This window comes from Colletotrichum acutatum, assembly GCF_030867785.1.
Source record: "Colletotrichum acutatum strain CBS 112980 chromosome Unknown BDZ83scaffold_6, whole genome shotgun sequence".
NCBI classification, from domain to species: domain Eukaryota; kingdom Fungi; phylum Ascomycota; class Sordariomycetes; order Glomerellales; family Glomerellaceae; genus Colletotrichum; species Colletotrichum acutatum.
This window is the reverse complement of record NW_026849000.1, coordinates 702,394-721,822: the sequence shown is the minus strand read 5'-3', so window position 1 is coordinate 721,822 and position 19,429 is coordinate 702,394. Positions and strand designations below refer to the sequence as shown.

General features: G+C 52.8%; 9 protein-coding genes across 9 annotated transcripts; 5 read left to right on the top strand and 4 right to left on the bottom strand.

Annotated features, from left to right (window-relative positions):
- The first annotated feature begins 247 nt into the window (after window positions 1–247).
- Window positions 248–1,212, top strand: BDZ83DRAFT_378553 (uncharacterized protein). The gene has a single exon (XM_060502700.1). It carries the CDS (start codon window positions 406–408, stop codon window positions 1,021–1,023), a length of 618 nt encoding a protein of 205 aa, XP_060370713.1. The 5' UTR covers window positions 248–405; the 3' UTR covers window positions 1,024–1,212.
- Window positions 1,213–2,988: 1,776 nt separating this feature from the next.
- BDZ83DRAFT_601910 (uncharacterized protein) lies at window positions 2,989–3,648 on the top strand. Its single transcript, XM_060507132.1, has one exon. The coding sequence runs from the start codon at window positions 3,071–3,073 to the stop codon at window positions 3,521–3,523; it is 453 nt and encodes a 150-aa protein (XP_060370712.1). The 5' UTR covers window positions 2,989–3,070; the 3' UTR covers window positions 3,524–3,648.
- Window positions 3,649–5,199: 1,551 nt separating this feature from the next.
- BDZ83DRAFT_566176 (Snf7 family protein) lies at window positions 5,200–5,950 on the bottom strand (the record flags this gene model as incomplete). Its single annotated transcript, XM_060503831.1, has 2 exons — window positions 5,200–5,838; window positions 5,903–5,950. The coding sequence occupies 2 exons, from the start codon at window positions 5,948–5,950 to the stop codon at window positions 5,200–5,202; spliced, it is 687 nt and encodes a 228-aa protein (XP_060370711.1).
- A 1,908-nt stretch (window positions 5,951–7,858) lies between these two features.
- On the top strand, window positions 7,859–8,562 carry BDZ83DRAFT_561278 (HSP20-like chaperone; the record flags this gene model as incomplete). Its single annotated transcript, XM_060503564.1, has 2 exons — window positions 7,859–8,270; window positions 8,372–8,562. Coding segments are annotated over 2 exons (603 nt in total), but the record flags the coding sequence as incomplete, so codon positions are not given.
- Window positions 8,563–9,551: 989 nt separating this feature from the next.
- Window positions 9,552–11,288, bottom strand: BDZ83DRAFT_556504 (uncharacterized protein; the record flags this gene model as incomplete). The annotated part of the gene is made up of 5 exons (XM_060503524.1): window positions 9,552–9,789; window positions 9,840–9,916; window positions 9,966–10,130; window positions 10,969–10,998; window positions 11,052–11,288. Coding segments are annotated over 5 exons (747 nt in total), but the record flags the coding sequence as incomplete, so codon positions are not given.
- Window positions 11,289–12,183: 895 nt separating this feature from the next.
- On the bottom strand, window positions 12,184–13,071 carry BDZ83DRAFT_378358 (Oligosaccaryltransferase-domain-containing protein). The gene is made up of 2 exons (XM_060502698.1): window positions 12,858–13,071; window positions 12,184–12,798 (listed from the first exon to the last, which is right to left on the bottom strand). Exon 2 carries the CDS (start codon window positions 12,721–12,723, stop codon window positions 12,568–12,570), a length of 156 nt encoding a protein of 51 aa, XP_060370708.1. The 5' UTR covers window positions 12,724–12,798; window positions 12,858–13,071; the 3' UTR covers window positions 12,184–12,567.
- Window positions 13,072–13,204: 133 nt separating this feature from the next.
- Window positions 13,205–14,808, top strand: BDZ83DRAFT_601896 (uncharacterized protein). The gene is made up of 2 exons (XM_060507131.1): window positions 13,205–14,000; window positions 14,050–14,808. Exons 1-2 carry the CDS (start codon window positions 13,381–13,383, stop codon window positions 14,489–14,491), a joined length of 1,062 nt encoding a protein of 353 aa, XP_060370707.1. The 5' UTR covers window positions 13,205–13,380; the 3' UTR covers window positions 14,492–14,808.
- BDZ83DRAFT_601892 (short-chain dehydrogenase) lies at window positions 14,809–16,013 on the bottom strand. Its single transcript, XM_060507130.1, has 5 exons — window positions 15,760–16,013; window positions 15,404–15,698; window positions 15,230–15,342; window positions 14,980–15,173; window positions 14,809–14,929 (listed from the first exon to the last, which is right to left on the bottom strand). The coding sequence occupies exons 1-5, from the start codon at window positions 15,809–15,811 to the stop codon at window positions 14,840–14,842; spliced, it is 744 nt and encodes a 247-aa protein (XP_060370706.1). The 5' UTR covers window positions 15,812–16,013; the 3' UTR covers window positions 14,809–14,839.
- A 593-nt stretch (window positions 16,014–16,606) lies between these two features.
- On the top strand, window positions 16,607–18,228 carry BDZ83DRAFT_378309 (uncharacterized protein). The gene has a single exon (XM_060502697.1). The coding sequence runs from the start codon at window positions 16,892–16,894 to the stop codon at window positions 17,996–17,998; it is 1,107 nt and encodes a 368-aa protein (XP_060370705.1). The 5' UTR covers window positions 16,607–16,891; the 3' UTR covers window positions 17,999–18,228.
- Window positions 18,229–19,429: the final 1,201 nt, after the last annotated feature.

Below are 19,429 nucleotides of genomic sequence, written 5' to 3'. Positions count from 1 at the left end.
CCTGGGCCAAACGCGCACCGAGCGACCGGAAGGATGCCCGCGGGGCTAGGGGAGGACCGGGTTACAGAAACCAGAGAACCAGGAATTGAGATTGTCCGCCCTGGACGACCTTCTAGAAAGCCGCTAGACGGTTTTTTCCATTCTTAGCCTCCTTCTTCTTCCTCCCCCTGCGACCGCGGAAGGGGGTGTGTGTGTTCCTTATCCCGGTTCATTCCCCCCGTCCCCCGAAATTGGACCGGCTGCGGGTTGTGGGACCCGAAGAAGAGCAGACAGAAAGCGTGGTTTGCGTGGGTGTGCGGATGCAGTCGCGGCAGGGGGTCCTGTTCCGGTCTAGCGGGTGATTGCGCGCTCTTCTCCCTGACACGCTGCTGCTTCGAGCGTTTGGGGTTTTGTGCGATTTACGAAATGCAGTTTTTCTTTGCCCTGGGACTTTCCGGCTCTTGCTCGGTTGCTGCCGGATTAGTCTACCGGGTGGACGGAGGGAGGGCTTGGAAAGGCAACGGAAATGGTGGTTATGCAGTGTGTGGAATGCATAATTCCTCCCTCCCTCCCTTCCTCCCCCTGAGTTATGCTCCCGGAAACGGTGGCCGCGAAACGGTCAGACCGTTTTGGGATTGTGGGCTGCTCGCCCCGAGGCAAAGATACACCATTGAAGACTTCCCTATCCCATCGATCGGGAAGCTTGTCAAGATGGGATCTGCGTTCGGCGTTCCAGAGCCGTTGAGCCTTATTGCGGTTACATCTCGTGGAGACGAAGATGGAGATGCCGCAACCGCCGGCCGAGAGATTGGGGGTGTCGAGCTGACAAAAGCGTTGTTCATCTCTTGTTCGTCGCATGTGTGGAATTTGAGAGGCTTACATCAGCCATTCTTACGCAGTATGCTTTGGGGGCGGGGCATAGGGATCTTCACCGGTCCCGTCGTACGGATTGTCAGATCGTGGGGGGATCATCGGGTGAGCTTGACTGGCAGACTGACAGAGAGCAGAGCCGCTTCTGGGAGCAGCTTACAAATGGCATGCTGAGTCAACTGCTTCTGGCTTGCAATCCTTGGGCTGCTGGTGAGGGAAAAGGTAACGTTTCAACATTGTTGTACATTGAGATCCGGTGAGATTGAATATCCTAGAGTCCGGGCATCGCTGTTTGTATGCGTGTTGTCATGCCTGTGCGACTTGGTATCCAACAAAAGCGAGGCTCCTACAAGGCCTTGCGGGGATCGGGCGGCCTCATGCCGAGGATCTCCTTATTTGTGTGAGGATATTGGGTCACATATCGCAAAGAATGAGGTTTCTAGATCTCGAGATAGACAGCCTTGTTGGATGCAAAGGCCACTGACCTGCTTCGTGGCGACAAATCAACTCGTGAGGCGTATTGAGATTCATCCGGAACCATGCGTGAATAATCACATCGAGTTTACGTTTACACTTACACCAAACCTCTTACCCAAACCAACAAACCCTCTCGAAGATCGATCGTGCCCATCTCCATCGAAACAGTAGAATCTATTCGCCGTAGTAAGACGCGCTACTGCCGCTGCATCGACACCAAACAATGGCCCCTCTACTCCAGCCTCATTCCACCCAACGCCGAAAATCGAATTCCTCGACGCCTCGGGCCGGACGTGCGTCGACGAGAACGGGGTGGAGCAGAATTGAAACTCCCTGGCCGGGTTCGTGGCATATCTTTAGAAGGGGCTTGGGGGGTTGCAGACTTTGCGTGTTGTTGAGCCGGATGGGACCGGAGGTGGGGAAGGGGGTGGAAATCGGGTTCGGGTTCGGGGTGGGGGCCGGGGCGGGGATAGGAGCGGGAGCAGCGGGAGTAGGAATGAGGCCAAGGCCGTCTTTGGACTTGTGTATCATGTTGGCCATGCCGGATCTGAGAAGGGGGGGTTCATTTGACTGGCAGCGGGCATTATTATGAGACTTGGGGGAGGGTGAAGAATGGGGATGGGGAATGGTTCCTTGCTGAGATGAGGCTGTGTAGGTTATTCTCGAGGACTGCAAGTCTTTGAGAGGTATTGTGGTGTTGAGGGAGAATGTCTGAGTTGAGATTTTGGTGGTTGTGGTTGTGTTTGTGGGCGAGGGTTTCAAGGTTGCCTCTTGAGCCGGATGCGGTTCTGGACAAGCCAAACATATCTTGCTTTCCATATCTCGATTGCTTGAGACTTGAGCTTCGAGTCTGCGGTAAACTAGTTGCAAGGCTTGCTTCAACTGCAAAAGGACAGTGATGGAAACTCCTCGTCTCACGATATCACGATCGATGGTGTAAGACAGTCTCGACGCTTCACGATAAGTCCGTCTGGGTATCACTGATGGGAGGATTGGCGCCCAGGATATTGGAGAGCTTCGTTGTAGAGGCTGTGATACCACTTGATGAGCTTTTCTGGCTATACGATATTGGCTGTATCTTGGCCTCGATGCTCATGGGAGGCAACAAGCGAGATAGACGTATTTCTAAGGACGATATGTGTGTTGAGGTTTACCAACTGAAATGAACAAGCCACTTGCTGGTCTTGCCTAAAGACGTACCTCAAACGATGCTTGAGTGCTAAGAAGGGGAAAATCTGCACTTCCTATCACCATGTCGGATGAGACCCGGGACATTGAGGTTCTCACCAATACCGTACAAATAGAAAACCATCACTATCGTACGATGCCCAATAAACCAGTGAAATCCCTGCTTGGCATGCTGTGTACAAGTGCTTACGCCCCTCCAACCATCCTGGTAAGTTGATGGGTCGAATACTGTAAGGCTGCCACGGCTGCAGGAAACCCCCATGTCATCAACGGTCTCGATGTTACCATAATTCTTCATGAGGTAATTCGAGCGCGGGAAGTGTCTGATATCAACTCCCTTCTTGGCAGAAAATGTGATGATCGATAGCGTCCCCGCAGAACCCCTCTTCTGCTTGTGACCTGATGATGGGGTATGGCCTGGTATATAAAGTTGGAGATGTGTCAGAATATACGGATGGACAACATGATTTAGTTTATTCACTCATTTCTACTCGTGTCTTGATCGGCTTGAACCAATCATCAACTAAACCACAGGAACCAAAAGACCAAACAAAAGATGGCAATCTCCCCCGAAGTAGCAGAAATCATCCGCCGCAAGAAGGCTCAATACTGCCGCTTCGCTGACACATGCGAATGGCACCGCTTCGACACAATCATGCTCCCCACCCTCACCTTCGAAGCCTTTGACCTAGACGGCAGCATCCTGACCCTCAACGGCGTCCCGTACCGCTGGACCTCGCGCGAGGCGTGGGTCGCGCACTTTAGCGAGGCGTTTAAAGTCATGCAGACGATGCACCTGACTGACGCGGGGGACCTGGAGCAGGTTTCCGAGGATGAGGTCAAGGCTGTGTTTGGGGTCATTTATCACGCTGGGACGAGGGGCTCGGAGTCGGGTTTGCATTCTACGGGGGCGGGGCATTATCATGAGACGTGGAGGCGGGTTGATGGGGATTGGTTTATGGAGAGGTGTTGTATGAAGAGGTTGTATTCTAAGGTGATGCAAATTTGATGTTTTCTTATGTTGAGGTCGGTATTTAGGGGTTGGAAGATGAAGTGATATCATTGAGATTTTAATAAAGGTCGAGTTGACGTGGTTGAAGTCGTGGTTTTCATAGTTTGAAAGTAGTTGGCGGTGTTTGCTAAGTTTGGTTCGCTATTAACTTAGAGGTTGTTGAGCTCGAAGAGAGTCGACATAATGAATCGTTTTCTATTATACCTGTTGTTCTCCCTGTGGCGGTAGGGAAGGATAGTATCACGGTGAAGCACTCGCATAAATCGCTTCATATGCAGACGATGCCACCCCCCCGTTTGAACCTGTCTCCTTTCTGATGCCATCTTCCCCCTCCCTCGAGACTTCTCACCACTCCCTACTTCCCCACTGCTCGTTACTGTTAGCCTCCTGGTCATAATCAAGCTTTGCTAAGTTGTCGTCTCTCCCTGGAACGTAGTCAAAGTGGCCCAGTAAACCCGAGACCTCGAGACAAAAACACGATCGAGCCCAGTGAAACGATAGCTCGGATGCTTAATAGAGGCCCCAGAGCCAAAGACTAGAACACTCGGACTGGCTCAACATCATCGTGGACCCCTGACAACGAGGGAAAAGTCGTAAATCAGTATTTGAACAATTTCCGCCCACGGTTAGTAACGGAATTGAATCATATGGTCCCAACATACTCTCAAGGGAGAATGTCAGTTTGTGACTTATCCCGTGGTAAGTTGCATAGTACCCTTTGGCAAAAGCTGCTGCTATCAAAATCACAATGTCAAGTTTTGAATGGCTTCAGGGTATGTTTATTCAAGTCTATCAATGCGTTGTCTGTTTAGAGTTATGGTGGTTTCTCTTGATAGCTGACTTTCATTCAGTTCAATACACAAATCAAGTAAAACTTGAAGTCAATACCAATATCCAAGAGGGAATGGCCGCAAATATCCCGAAGAGCCATCCAAGAGGCACATGTAGCTTGGTCTAGAGGAAGAGCCATTGAGAAGATGGAAAGGCTGATTGCGGGGGATCTCAGCACAACTAAGTGCTTTTCTGAAGACTTCACGATGCCCACCGAAGCGTGATGAGCACCTTGCGTAGACAGGATAAGACGGCATTCTCCGCTGTGAGACATGGCGGGCGCTGCCAAGTTGAGATCTCAGACCGTAAACTCACAACCCCCTGGACATCTGAAAGGTAACAATGGCAAATTTGGCTTGACAAACATGGAAAATGGTCTCTTTTGGTTTATGATGGAAATATCAAGTAAGACCTGATTGTTCCCCCCACATCGAAACAACGAGCTGGACAAAGTTGAAGATATTTCTCATTTGAGAACTTTCTTTTTAAGTCTCTGAACTTATTTAAATAGCCATGTGAGAGGGGTCATACAATGTCTTTTGGCCTAAAGTCCCATGTCTGGCCGTTCAACACGTGAAGAGAATGTTTGCTTCTGAATGATGGCTACTCCAAACGCCAGACGAAACATGAAGATGACCCGCGAGCACAAAGAGAGCCACAGAAATTGTGGAGTTATGAACATGCCCGACAGATCGCCAGTAGAGGCTCTGCCAGACCTGAACGCGTCTCCATCGTTTGTGTCCGGACCCTTGTGTGAAATGTGGCCTTCAAAAAAGCCGAGCTGACAGAACTGGCCCGCCAAAACAAAACACCGTACGCCGTCTTTATCGATATGCAAGCCCTTAGCTCCGCAAAGCCTCCAGTCTGTTGCGCATCTGGTTCATCATAGCCTCGGCATCCTCTTCCTCCTCCTCGACCTCGACCGGCTTGGGTTCTTGCGTGACCGGCGCAGCGGGGAGCTTCTCCTTGGACATGCGGTCCTTGAGAATTTCGCCGAGGACCTTGTCGACCTCGCCCTCGGCCTCCTCCTCTTCAAACTCGTCCATGTCCTCGGGCAGACTCTCACCGACCATCTCTTCGATGATGCCAGCCTTCATCAGCTCCGCGCTGAGTTCCTGCATCGTGCCGGCCAGCTCGGGCAGCCGAATCAAACGGTTGACGTCCTTCATCACGCCGACGCTCGCGCGGATGCTGCCCTCGATTTTCCTTACGGCAAACGCCTCATTGACCTGCATCTGCACGCTGTTGAGTTGCGCCTTGGAGGTGACTAGGCGATTGCTCGTCTTTCGCGCGCGGATGAGTTCCCGCGCAAAGTCGCGCGCCTCCTTCTGTGCTTGTTTCTGTCTCGTGGGGTCTCGCTGGGCTCGCTTGTCGGCTTGGAGGATGAGGTTCTTCGTCTTGGCCTCGACTTGCCTGACTTGGTTGATGTCGCGGTCGAGTTTACGGATATTGGAGCGAATGAGAGCGTTACATTTCCGCAGCTGTTCAGGCACAAACTCATTAGAAATTTCCCTAGGTACTGCTGTCGCGACGGGCATGATCTACCTGTTGCTGCGGATCAGGCTTGACGAATATGGCTCTGAGCGTCTCCATGTTGTGCGGATCGACAAGCAAAAGGGCCGAAGGAGACCGTCAATACAAAGAGCCTTGGATATCGAGGCGTCGCTATGGTATGCAGTGGATGGTCCGTCGTAGCGCGTTGTGTTAGGCTGTCGCCAGCCTCGTCGTTTGCCAGGTTCAATCAGCGCTGCCTTGGGTTGGGAAGCGATGTGTCGTCATTCCCTGCTTGCCGCATCGACTGATACGGCTTGTAGTGGGGGATTGTCGTCACGTGGGGAAAGTGTGATCGATATGCACTTAATCGACTGGGTGCAAGTAAAGAGGAAGTGTATCTTCCGAATACCGCATTAAGCGAGTGGGTGGTTGACGCTGGATGGGCGCCAGTAAAGCTTCGGCTGGCTGAACTGGCACCTTGGCAACAACAAGAAACGCATTTTGAGTCAATGACTGCAGCGCTAAGTTCATCTTGAAATCTAAATGCCATTCAATCGATACCCATTGGCAGGATGAGAAGTCTCTCAGTCGAATGAAAAGATGCTCGCCCCTGTGTCATCCAGCGGACAGTTTGGGAATCCGAGTGCGGGCAGTTAGAATCACGCAGGAAAGCGAATCGCACGTTCCGGGCGGCCCGTATTGCAGCAAATGAGACCCCTGGTGGATAAGAAAATCGGCAAGGGCCCACGATGATCTCACTGCCTGCCTTAGTTGACCCGCGTCGCAAGACAAGACGAAGGTACGCTGGCTACCTATGGATGTCAAGCAGTTGGATGCTCGGGCCCGGTTGGATGACGGCTCCGACGCTGAGGGATCTGGGAAACAGAATGAAGAACAAACTTTCGTCTCGCTAGACGATCAAAGATTCCAGATCGCCTTACATTAGTTGACACAAGGGAACAGACTGCTCCAGGTCGATTTTGTTGTGTGCATGCGTCTAACATGATGCGCCTCACCCAGAGCTGCAGGCAACCGACATCTATCCACTCATAATGCTTCTTACGCCTATTTCGTGGGGTTGCAAGGGGGCTGGAAAGCTCTTTCGGCCGCGAAGCCAACGTCAGCAAAGAGGGGAAGACAGGGAAACAGGTACTCGCATCTGGGGCAACAGTCCCACATAGAAAGAAGTACCTGGCAGCAACTGGAAAGGCATGAAAGAGGCTCGGCCATGTACCTGGCACAGCCAAAAAGAGAGTAGGAAAAAAAATAAACAGCCCTGGACTGGACGGGAGGGAGGAGGGGAACTTGGAGGGGGGAAAAGGAGACGGGATTTCTAAGTGTACAGTGCGTTCAGCCCTGCCAGGGTCCGGTCCGCAGCAGCAGCCCAGTGGTGGTGGCAGCACCAGTTGGCCCCCAGTGCCAGTGCCAGCCTGGAGCTGTTAGTGCTGCGAGGTACTCCGTAAGGTAGGTGCTCTGTGCATCCTGCCGCCTGCCTGGTGTGGGTTACTACCAAATCTTTCGGATTCGAGCGCCTTCTACAATTGCCCGTGATCTCCAGGCGGTAACTGGAACCCACCCGGCCTCACCCCAACCAAGGGCCCAGCCTTTTCAAACCTGTAGCCTCACAACCCCCTCCAGCTTCTCTCTTCCACACACTTTCAACTCCTCCAACTCCAACAGTCGTTGTCGATATCTGCGCAATTTCTACACATAATACCCCTTCTTACTAGGTCAATTTGCCAACCGCGATTGCCTACTTGCGACACATTTGCGCCTCGCGTGAATCAACCTACCCCTCATCCCCCGTCATAGCTCCCTGCTCGACAAATTCCCACCAGCAAAATGTCTGCCACCACACAAACTCCTGAGGGTACGTAAAAGCTCATCTTCGCCTTTGGCACATTCTAGGGATTCGATCGCCGACTACTATATTCGCCTACAATTCTTGCTGTCTTCACTCCTTGAATATACAGCCTGACCCCCATTTCGGAACATGCGCCGAAGCTAACCCGGTCTTCCCCCACAGTTCTCTGGGCTCAGCGTTCCAGCTCTTCAGACGCCTCCAAGAACTTCGTCTACTTGACGATCACCGTTCCCGATGTTCCCAAGTCCAGCCTCAAGGTCGATCTGAAGCCTACCGGTCTGTCCTTCAGTGGTACCTCCGACTCTCTGAAGCGCTCGTATGCCGTTGACCTCGAGCTGTACGCTGAGATCGACCCCGCTGAGAGCAAGGTCAACCACACCGGCAAGAATGTTGAATTCAAGCTCCAGAAGAAGGAACTCAAGGAGGAGTACTGGCCCCGCCTGCTCAAGGAGGCCAAGAAGGTCCACTTCCTGAAGACCGACTTCGACAAGTGGGTCGATGAGGACGAGCAGGATGAGGCTGCTGAGGAGGACTTCTCTCAGTTCGGCGGTATGGGTACGTGCTTTACAAACTCCTTTGAAACCCAACACCCCGCGATGGCGGATTATGGTGTCAGAGCCTTTTCAATTTCAAATACTAACACGTTGATCTACTAGGTGGCATGCCTGGTATGGGTGGCCCTGGCGGCGGCGACTTCGGCGGCATCGACTTCTCCAAGCTTGGCGGCGGCGGCGCACCGGGTATGGAAGGCTTGGGAGATATGGAGGATGAGGAAGATGATGAGGATGACGATGATATGCCTGCCTTGGAGGGCGAGGAGGACGACGGCAAGGCCGCACCTGCTGCTGACAAGGCTGCTGCGAAATAAGCAATCTCTTCCTTTATCACGCACCCCGAGACGACTTTCCCGGCACTTAGGCCAGAATGCTTGGCAGCAACGCCCGTGGATACCGCTCTAGACTAACGACTATGAATGTACTTCTTCGAATCAAAAGACCAAAAAGAAAAGACGATCCGTGATCTTTGGGATTGGTTTCTACTTATTTACGACGAGAACTCAAGTTGCGGTAGGCATTTAGCGAATGGATATCATGATTCTCTGAGCATTCTTCCCAACCTCACCATCGGGTTTACTTGCAAACGCGATTCGTGGTCTCTGTCTGTGTGTAGGCGTCTGGTGTAAGAGGCGATGTTCAAGGTCGATCTCTTGCGCCTGTAAAGCTGGGAAACCCACTCCAGGATTATGAGATGGCAAATCGATTAGAGGGATCAGCCGTGCTCCTTCATCTACAGCCACAAAGCTCTTCACATGTCTGACCGTAAGCTGTTTCTTTACTTTCTCACCAAATAAGAGAATTGTCTCAGACACTATTTAATCACTAAAGACTTAACGTTGCGTTAATGAATTTCAAGTTGGGGGCTCGGCGCTTTGTGTATTAGAGTCTGTCCGACTTAGGGGTCGCTATAATACATGCCCTGCTATAATTTGGGCAAGCAGATGGGTGATGTAGTTTTCCAGCTCAATGAAGCTGTGATTGGTGTTTTTGTGATGTTTGGGGATAGTTGCCGGAAGGCCGAGGGAGGCAGTCTGAGAGCTTGAAAGAAACCAAAACATGTCGAAACCAAAGCCATAATCCCGTAACCTCCGTGTCTTCTCTCCTTCCAGCAATCTGTTTGAGAGTTTCGGAGTCGCGCACATAAGGAAAGTTGAAGGGAGCCCCCCACACAATGTGCCACTTTGACCTCCTCAGTGCCCGGTGTTCTGTGAATGAGTCTGTAGTAGCTATGTGCCGTTTACATGATCTCATCCTCCATAGCAGCGTCGCCGTTGGTGGCAGCGGGGGCAGGAGCGGGGGCAGCGGCGTTCTCATTGGGGTTGGCACCAGACTCGAAATAATCGGCCATCTCAGAGTCAAGCTCCTCTGCCGTCTTCTTCGCAGGACGGCCGGTACGCTTGGCACGGGGCTTCTTGCCACCAGTGCCAGCAGCGGCAGCGCCACCCTTACCGGTGTTCGCGTTGTTGTTGTTGTTGCGCTTGTTGTTGGCAGCAGACTTGGGCTGAGCCTTGGGTTGCCTTTCTTCTTGTTAGTATGCATTCCAGCATCTCAGGGAGAGTTTGCTTACGTGGTGCGCTCAGCAAGGGTTTTCTTAGCAGGAGGAATGACGTTGGCTGCCTGAGAAGCGCCAACAACAATCTCAATCTGATTCCCGTTAGAGTGTACATGGAAGGGCATGTTTCGAGGGGCATACCTTAATCGGGCGGTTGTCGACAAGAAGACCGTTCAGCTTCTGGAAGGCCTTGCTAGCGCCATCCGCCTCGCGGAATGTGATGTTGGCAATGCCACGGCTGACAGAGTTGGGGCCGTAAGAGATGTCAACTCTCTTGATGGGTCCAACTGATGTGAGAAAGTACTCCTGAAGGGAAAGTCGATGTTAGTTATCCGTAAGCGTTGTTTTCAATCACGAGCGTCGTCCGAACCCGAGCCGCACGAGGGGCAGGGCATCGGCAGAAATCCAATAGTCGACCGGAGCACAGGAGGTTGGTAGCGAGCAGAGCAGTGAGCGTTAGTACGCACGTCAGCGTCCATCCCCAAAGAAGCCCCAATTTGAGCCATGGCTGCCTCGTGCTCAGTTGCCATCAAGTCGGAGGGTATCACCCCAAGTCGTAATAGCTGCTGTAGGGGACCGTCGTAACACATGGCCGTAACACCATGAGGGGTGTTTCAGACCCAAATAGCCATGTGCATGTACTACGCCCCAAACCCCCGTTAAAAGGCCATCCATCGTTGTAGGTTGGCGAATCGATTACAGTGAAGCTCTGTATCGAAGCCGTTCTGGCCTGTGCTGCGACGTTGCTCACTGCTTTGCTCGCTGGAGAGGACTTCATACTGCATCGTCATGCTGATGAGCGGTGCCAGACCAAGCTGGTCATGTGGATATCCGTCGAAGACAGCCAACGTCCCATCTTTTCAGTCGGCTGTACCAATTACTTGGGTGCTGACCAGGCTACCTCAATTTTGGACTTTGTTCGCGCGACAGGGACGTGCTCAACTTCCGATGAGCTCTGCGCCGTATCTCAGGATCGCAGATATCGAGGAAGGAGTCTTGGCGGCGTCTTGACAGATTCCGTTTGGGAAGCGGCAATGGCCACAGTGGATTTGATCTCGCTACGACGCCGGCTGGGAAGGAGAGCAGGCGAGAAATAAGATGTCGAACCAAGTCCGAGGGCTGAAGAGCCTCATCGGCAACATACCTTGATCTGTTGCTCGTTGACATCCTTGGGCTTCGTATGCGTTAGCTTGCGCCAGGATTGACGGAGGGAGGAGAGGAACTAACCAGGTTGCTCACGATGACCTTGCTGTCACCAGAGCCTTGTGCGGGCTTGGCGGCATTAGGCTTGCTGGCGGCGGCGCCGCGCGCAGGTCGCGATGTCTTCTGAACACCGCCGACTGGGGCAGCAGCCGCAGGGCGACCACCGGTGGATCGACGCTGAGAGCGACGGCCGGGTCCGCCGGCAGAGCGACGTTGGGTCGAGAGAATCTCGTCGAGAGACTGGTCAAGCTTTCCAGACATGATGATTGTGGTGTTGGATGTGTGTGATAGAAAGATTTGCTTGCGATAGTGCTGCGATGGGAGAGCAGCTGGTCGATGAATCTCTTCAACTATTATTAGGTCGTGAAGAGCGTGATGCGAAACGAAGTGCTGTTGTGATGAACTCAAACTTTGACGCGTAGAAGCTTGCGCGCAAGGAGTGGTCGGTCTGAAGAAAGAGGTAGAGAATACAGGAGCTGCGCAAAAATGTGAGGATGCAGCTGAAGAAGAAAAGTTTTGGTTTGGAGGTCGAGGGGTCTTTTTGATGTTGGATGGGGAGGTTTGTCTTTGGGAAGGAGAAAGGTTGCGAGATGGATGGAATGAGCGGGTGAAGGCGAAATGGGAAAGGAGACGGGGCAAGGTGCTGGTGCCAGCGGAGCGGCAGGCTGCGGCGCGCCTGACCAAAACAAGGGGGGCCTGAGGACCCCGTTGACAGCGGGAAGTTTTGATTGGCCGCACTAGTCCTTTCTGGGCCAAGAAGGATCCGCCAGAGCTGCTGCCTCCTCAGCCACATATCCCCTGTTTGCGCCTTCCAATTGTTCCATTTCGGGAAGCAGCTGGCCAGGTCTCCTTTCTCTTTGGCGCTGAGTTCGAATGCGCCTCATCAAAAGATGTAACAGGCCGAAGCAAGAATTGGGGCAATTGAGGCACACAGTCCATGAATCAACAGGCTCTGGTGTCACTCAAAGACACAATTAACTCTACAGATTCGATCAGCGCCACAGTCGATGTTTGGAGTAGGTTGTAGCATGGCCTACTGTTATGAGGCATACACAGCATTTACTCAGAGAGAACAAAAGTAGGGGAGCTCAAAATCATGCATTCTGGCATTGCAAGATCGCAAAATAAAGGTTGTACCGTGGGACCTTGCACAAAGTCGATGTTCACCACGTGGATTCAGCGCTGAGCCAGATTAGACTCTCGTTTCAATAGTGATGCTCTAATGTTTTGATTTTGGAGGGCAGGAGCTTATAGACGCCCCTGGTGTTCGCGTCTTTGACTGCATTAACTTGCAAAGCTCTGTGTTCTCTCGGGGGAGGAACGTTTGGTTGTCAACCTCCTGAAAGGCCGTATTTGATATCGCCTGTCTCCTCAGACACTGACATCAATGCCCTCTCTCATCGCTCATTTGTCGCCCCTAGCCTCGCATCTCGGTCGTCTCAGGGCAGCCGCAGGATTCCCAAATCCCTTTTGCCATATATATCTAATAGCGAATATCCCATGGCATCTCACTATCTCACTTGCGCCGTTTCGGGGTCTTCTAGGCCACTGCTTTCGCGGACTTCGCGGATCGTACTGCCTTCTCGGGCTTTTCCTCTTCTGTGTTGACTTCTACATAGTGGTAGAAGATGATAAGAACCATGGCGGCAGAGCCAAGGAAGATCGCAAGGCGGTAGAGATCGTTGTCGGAAATCATGATGGGCTCGGGATCGTTTGCGCGATGATGCTTTTGGGCGATGTGCAAGGAGAATCTTTTGGGGGACTTCTAAGTCTGGGTGTCAGATTTTCGTACCAATACTGCAATGAGAAAGAACAATGACTTGAACGTACAGTGAGTGTCTTTCTTCCAAACAGCAATGGAAGGAGTTGGAGTTTTTCGTCAAGATGAGCTGGTTGGACTTGCTGGCGCGGCGCACATGGAGCTTGAGATGAGGATGGTAATGGGCGACCAAACGGACAACTAGACCACTGGAGCTGCTGTCCACGTCCACGCTTAGACCAGCCACGCTAAGAGTGACTTGGTGCTTGAGTCGGTCCTCCACTTTAGTGCCGCATCCCCCCGGTCAAATCTGCTGTGACGCTCCGCCCCCACCAATGTAAGCCCTTCACGTGACCCGCCCACCGTGCCTTGAACTTCTGACTTCATCCACGGCGCTCCCACTCTTCTTGGATTTGCAGTGATGACTTTTTGCGTTACGTCGATCTGAGCGGACCCTGCCGACCTGTCTGTCGACATCCCACAACAACACGACCCAACTAATCCCGCCAGAAGCGGTTACTTAGTCGTAGCAGAAGACTTTTGCTTCTGCCCACCAACCTTTTCTCGTCTCCAGAAACCGAATACCCCGCCAAGATGCCTCCTAAGAAAGTGGACAAGCCGGCCAAGAAGGCCGTCAAGGTCGAGGACAAGACCTTCGGCATGAAGAACAAGAAGGGTGGCGCGGCCCAAAAGCAGATTGCCCAGATGGCGTCTTCAATGAGGAACGGTGGCAGTGCTGAAGAGAAGCGCAAACAGGCAGAGAAGGAGGCGAGAGAGCGCGAGAAGAAGGCGGCTGAGGAAGCCAAGAGGGAGACCGAAATGCTTCTGAATAAGCCCGCTCAGATTCAGAAAGTCCCATTTGGTGTCGACCCCAAGACAGTTGTATGCAACTTTTACAAGAAGGGCAACTGTGAGAAGGGCAAGAAGTGCAAATTCTCTCACAACCTCGAAGACGAACGCAAAACGTCGAAGAAGAACCTGTACACGGATACCCGCAAGGAAGAGGAGGAGAAGAAGAAGGCCGAGACTTCTGCCGACTGGGACGAGGAGAAGCTTCGCTCTGTCGTTCTTTCTAAGAAGGGCAACCAGCAGACCACCACCGACAAGGTGTGCAAGTTCTTCGTCGAGGCCATCGAGGACGGCAAATATGGATGGTTCTGGATCTGTCCAAATGGCGGCGACAAGTGCAAATACAAGCATGCTCTGCCACCAGGGTAAGTGACATCAGTCCAGCGGTTGGTAACAATGCTAACATTGTCGCAGATTTATCTTGAAGACCAAGGAGCAGAGAGCGGCTGAAAAGGCTCTGATGGACAAGTCACCTCTCAAGACCCTTACCTTGGAAGACTTCCTGGAGTCAGAGCGACACAAACTTACCGGCACCCTTACACCAGTCACGCCAGAGTCATTCGCTAAATGGAAGAAGGAGCGACTGGACAAGAAGGCGGCTGAGGAGCAGGCCAAGAAGGCCAAGGAAGCAACTGGCCGTGCCCTGTTCGAAAGTGGCAACTGGCGCACAACCGAGGACGACGACGAGGATGATGACGAGGATGAAGATGATGGAATGTGGAACTTGGAGAAGCTGCGTGCCGAGACCAATGCTCTTCGCGAGAAGAGGGAAGAGGAACGTCTGGCTGCCATCAACGGTGGCCCTGTTCCGCCAGTGGTACCGGAACCGGTAGCTGCCGAGGCATCCGGATCTTGAGCTTCCTGAAAGAGGAGAAGCCTTCTTGTATGCGCCCGAGGTTGCGAGCATCACCACGAAACAGGCCGATTCCGAGCACCTGGAAGACCAGGTTCATCCGGCGGCCGTGTCAATGCTACGCCAAGCCACGGTGGCAGATCCGTCTACTCTCACACCTAAAATCAATGAAGTATGACTACGTACGTAACGTGCACATCAACTTCCAAAGTTGAGTACTCGTGAGACTACCAATGGGGATATATTGAGTATCTTTGGCTACTTAGAGAGAGGTTAGAGACCGCTGGTGGTTACATTCAATCATGACGTGGATCTATCTCAACGTCTCCAGTTCCAGTGCCGCTCGTTTGCTCAAAACTTTTCCACGTACGGTCTGATGTCAATCTCCTGACTAAATGCGGAGCGGTGTTGCGTGTGTAGGTACCAGTAGGCATCAGCAATCTTGATGTTGTTAGCAGCATGTCTGCTCCAGGGGTTTGAAAATCACTTACAGCATCCGGTGAAATCTTCCCGTCTTCTACGCCATCGTTGGCAGCATAGGCCTTACCCCAAGGGGTGTCGATGCCTCCATCGATGATGGCGTGTGACACATGGACTCCCTGCGGACCGAACTCGCGTGCCAGAGATTGGCCTAGGGCGCGGAGGGCGAACTTGCCTGCCGCAAACCCTCCAAACAATGCGCTGCCTGCGAAAGAAGGTCAGTCATCTTACAGCGAGCCCCCATTCTCAAGACAGACAAACCTTTGATGGATGCTGTGGCCCCAGTGATGATCAAAGACGGCGGGTGAGGGGAACCGGACACCGACTCGAGCAACAGTGGAAGCGTCTTTTGCGCGAATGTGAAGAACCCCTTACTATATACCGCGTATATTAGCCGCCTTTTCCAGAAAATCCAGTAAATGAGGTCTCACGTACGGCGCGGCGTCAAGACTGAGGTCAAGCTCCTCCCGCTTGAGCTCAAGGAACGGCTTGCGGGAAAAGCCAGCGTTGACATTGTAAATTGCGGCAGCGAGCTTGCTTCCGGGGAGCTCCTTCTTGATCGTCTCGAAAGCGGCGTTGACGGCAGCCTCGTCTGTAGCATCGGCCGTGATGCCGAAGGCTTGGCCGCCGGCCTGCTTGATCTCGTCCACGATTGCGTTGTAGCTCTCTGGCTTACGGGCGAGGAGCACGACCGGGTACGCCTTGGCGAAGCGGACGGCTGCTGCGCGGCCTGCGGGTGCGTTAATTCTTGACTGTGAAAAATGCTCGCTATGGTAGGAATGAGTTCTGACCAGTGCCGGAACCCGCTCCGGAGATGATTGCGTAGAATGACTTGGAGGCCATATTTAATCAGACGTTTGGGTATATCTTTGACTTTGGAGTAGTGTTTTCAAGATGCTTATCAATTAGAGATTATGAAGTAAATTGAGACGCTGTGAAATGCAACTACTACACGGCGAGCAGATGAGGGGTTCGGTGGCTTTATGTCTTATTGAGGCTTGCATGTGGTCGGCCCGGCATTGTGAGATTAGACCATTGCTCGGATCCATGACGGCATTTGCGGAGGGCCGAACGGGATGCCCGATTATTAATGTCCCCTCTCCGGCAAGCTCCAATTACGGCCTCCGACCCGGTGCGAGGTGCGAGGGAACGAACATCAAGGAATCGATTGGCAAAATGCTTTAGAAATGACGAAAAAGATCATTAATCAAATGCTAATGAGCTATGGATCTTACAATTGATAGGTCGGCCTGCGTATTCACGGCATTGTATCCCTCTGCTCATTCATACATGACACGAAGTAGACTCCATCTTCTCGAATGTACCCAGATACGTCGAGTATCAATTGTACTGGGCCCGGTGGGAGATATCTCTTCGACAGCATCATGACCCATTTGCAACTTATTTAGCACGAAAAGCTATCAGTACCACGAAAAGTAGCGAGAACAGGTGCTCGCTTTTGAACGTGATATTCCCTCGAGAGAAAGTAAAAAAAATCGTGAGTGAGAACAAGTGACACCGAGTTTCTCGAGCAAGTGTCGGCAATCACCCTTGCCCGCGGTGCGAACCGCCCTAAACGGGAAGGCCCCGCTTATTGCCAGTTCCTTCCCCAAGTTCCATCCCTCGACTGCAGTCGCGCCTGCAACCTATCAACGCGTCGCTAGCTCATCTTTTCGACCTCGAAGATCGACCTTTACAACGTCCCCGGTCGATCTCTCGAGTGCCTCGCGCTGTTAATGCTCAATAATACGACACTAGGTTGGTTTTGCACAGATCACCCACGCAGCAAACCTCACGACAAGTCATGACAACTGACTAAGACTACACACTTCGAAAACCTACAAAGACTGATTACACCTCACTCACCAGCATGCTCAAAGAGAACTGTTCAGCTAGGACTCGTCGAATTTGAGCGTACTCACCATGCCACCACTATTTCCCACAAACTCGAGCACCAAAAATGAGCCTACCTCACAGAGCCTAAGCAATCCGTCTATCCCACGACAGCGCACCTTGGATCACTTTTTTGGCCGACCAGGCAGCAGCATGCCCCCGATATCTTCTACTTCAGCCGCTCAGACAAGGCCGAGGACATCAACAGCTCAGCCAGCGCCACGGTCCTCCTCGTTCGCCGTGGTTCTTCCATCGAGTCCTAGAAAGCGTACAGGAACGACCCCCATAAGGACGGTTGAGGACGACGCAGACGACCTGGTGATATCGGACCTATCACCCCAATTCAGAAGACTAGCAGCTCAGGCAAAAGTAGGCGTGAGCCTCGCCAAGCCAGCCTTACCAGAAGCCGTCGTAGATGAGCCAGAGCTAGAGGTTACTTCGCCAGGGGCGGTGACTCCTCCACCGCAGCCTCGCAAACGCGGTCGGCCAAAGGGTTTTCGACCGAACCTGACGGGCAAGAAAGCCTCACAGGAAGTCGGCGAGGCAGGACCGAGAAAACTGCGGCCGGATAGGCCCAAGACAGGCGCCCTGTACGCGGGAAAGCGGCGAGGTCGACCGCCAAAAGCAGCTTCACCCAAGCCGCGAGAAATCTACAAGAGTCTTAACCCACACTTCAACACGTACATCTGCGAGTGGGAGGGTTGCAAGGCCGAGCTTCACAATTTTGCGACTCTGCAAAGGCATGTGTCGATTGTTCACACCAAAACGGTAGCAGCTGGATGTCGATGGGCCAAATGCGCCCAACAGCAGCCGCCTCACAAATTCCCCACACTGGCAGACCTCAAATCTCATGTGGAGGATCTACACATGCTTCCAGTCGCCTGGCAGGTAGGGGACGGGCCGCAAGTGTCGTTCAAGCGATACGATCCCGATAATGGGACCAAGCTTCCCGACTACCTTTTTGACAAGGCTGGCAACCAAATTACACCGTCAATCAAGGATCAAAAGGAGGAGGACCTGTACACGTGGCGCAACAACCGGCGGAAACTCAAGGATCTTTTGCTTCTCAGAGACCAGAACCTGCCAAGCGAGGAGGAAGACGACGACGCAATGGAGGGGGTAGCCGAAGGAGCATGAGGTGGCTGATGGTTGTGGCGCAAGCAAACAGTTGACGTGAATCGCGGGCTGAGTCCTGGCGGCTCTTGGAGGCGACGACAACATCATCGAGAAAAACACTGGGCGGCGAGGCGAGCACGCTGACAATGCTTGTGAGGACCAAGCTTCATGGCATGGTTTCGGATGAGGGTTGACCGACTGCGCCTCCCTAGGGATGACGGAGACTTCAGGATAACGGGGGTATCCGCTGCTTAGAAGGCCCCCTGGAAAGTCGTGAGACGGACTCGTTCGGCCAACTGGAAAGGCCGTTGAGCGATCTCCCGCTTCCCCAGACGAGCGTGGATGATTTGTCGAGGCCTCACTTGACGGGTAGCGGATGAGCCGGGAGAGTCGTCGTCGTGTGTCTGAGCATGATTATTCATTCGAAAGGGATGACTTGGCATTGCGGCTCTTGCTAAATTTGACAGTTCAGGCTGATGCATGAAGGGAAGGGAAACGAAAAAAAAGGCGCCAGGTACGAAGTCTGGTCACATTCCATCTTACATCATCGGCGGGGATGTGCGGTGTTTTGTGGGGGAGATTGCTCAACGTTGCATGAGGAGGCGAAGGCGGAGTGACACCTCGGCATCCAGGGAGGGCCGCTGTTCAGGAAGAAACATGTACCGGCCCTCTTCTCTCTCGTGCATTCAGGGCATTCAGTTCAGCAGGGCGGCGGGAAGTAGGCCGGCTTACCGGATATCAGTTGAATCGAGTTTCTTCTTTGCAGAGGTTTCGGGTGGGCGAAACGAAGAGAACAAGCAGGCATCTGGATCAAATGGAACGGACGAGATAGGATAGCACAAAATCCGTAGGGACCACCTACACCAAAAAGAGAACCTGAAGATCGGTTCTAGAATACTTCCCATGCAGCATTACCCGCCTAGTGAATCGACGGGCGGCCGACGGACTCAAGTGCCAATGCAGAGGGAAAAGTGAGAGACTGGGTGAAGACTGCGAAATGATTCGTCAAAGAGCGCTGAACACGAACGTGACAAGCCAACCACACCAGCTAGGTACGGAAGGTGGCGATGGGGGAATGGCGCCGCCGCCGTGGATGCTCGCGACTTTTCTCTGCGTGTCTGCTTAGTCGAGTTCTCTCTGTACATAGAGGCCAAGGTTGATTAACAAGCAGGCGGGAGGGAAACCCTCTACTAGTGCCCCAGACGACTGGATCGCCGACCATGAACCCGCGCGGTGTCGTGGTGGTGTGGAGGGCTGAAAATGGACCGATTGAGGGGGGACATAAGTACTCTGTTGTAACCTAACACTTCTAGGTACTAAGTTATGAGGGGCTGGGGTGTTAGCGCGGGATTACTTGACGGGTGTGGTCGACGGGAGCGTGTCTTGGAAAGAAGAAGAAAAAAAGTGTTGATAGTGTGACAGTGTCTTATTAGACATTTCAGAAACAAGCTC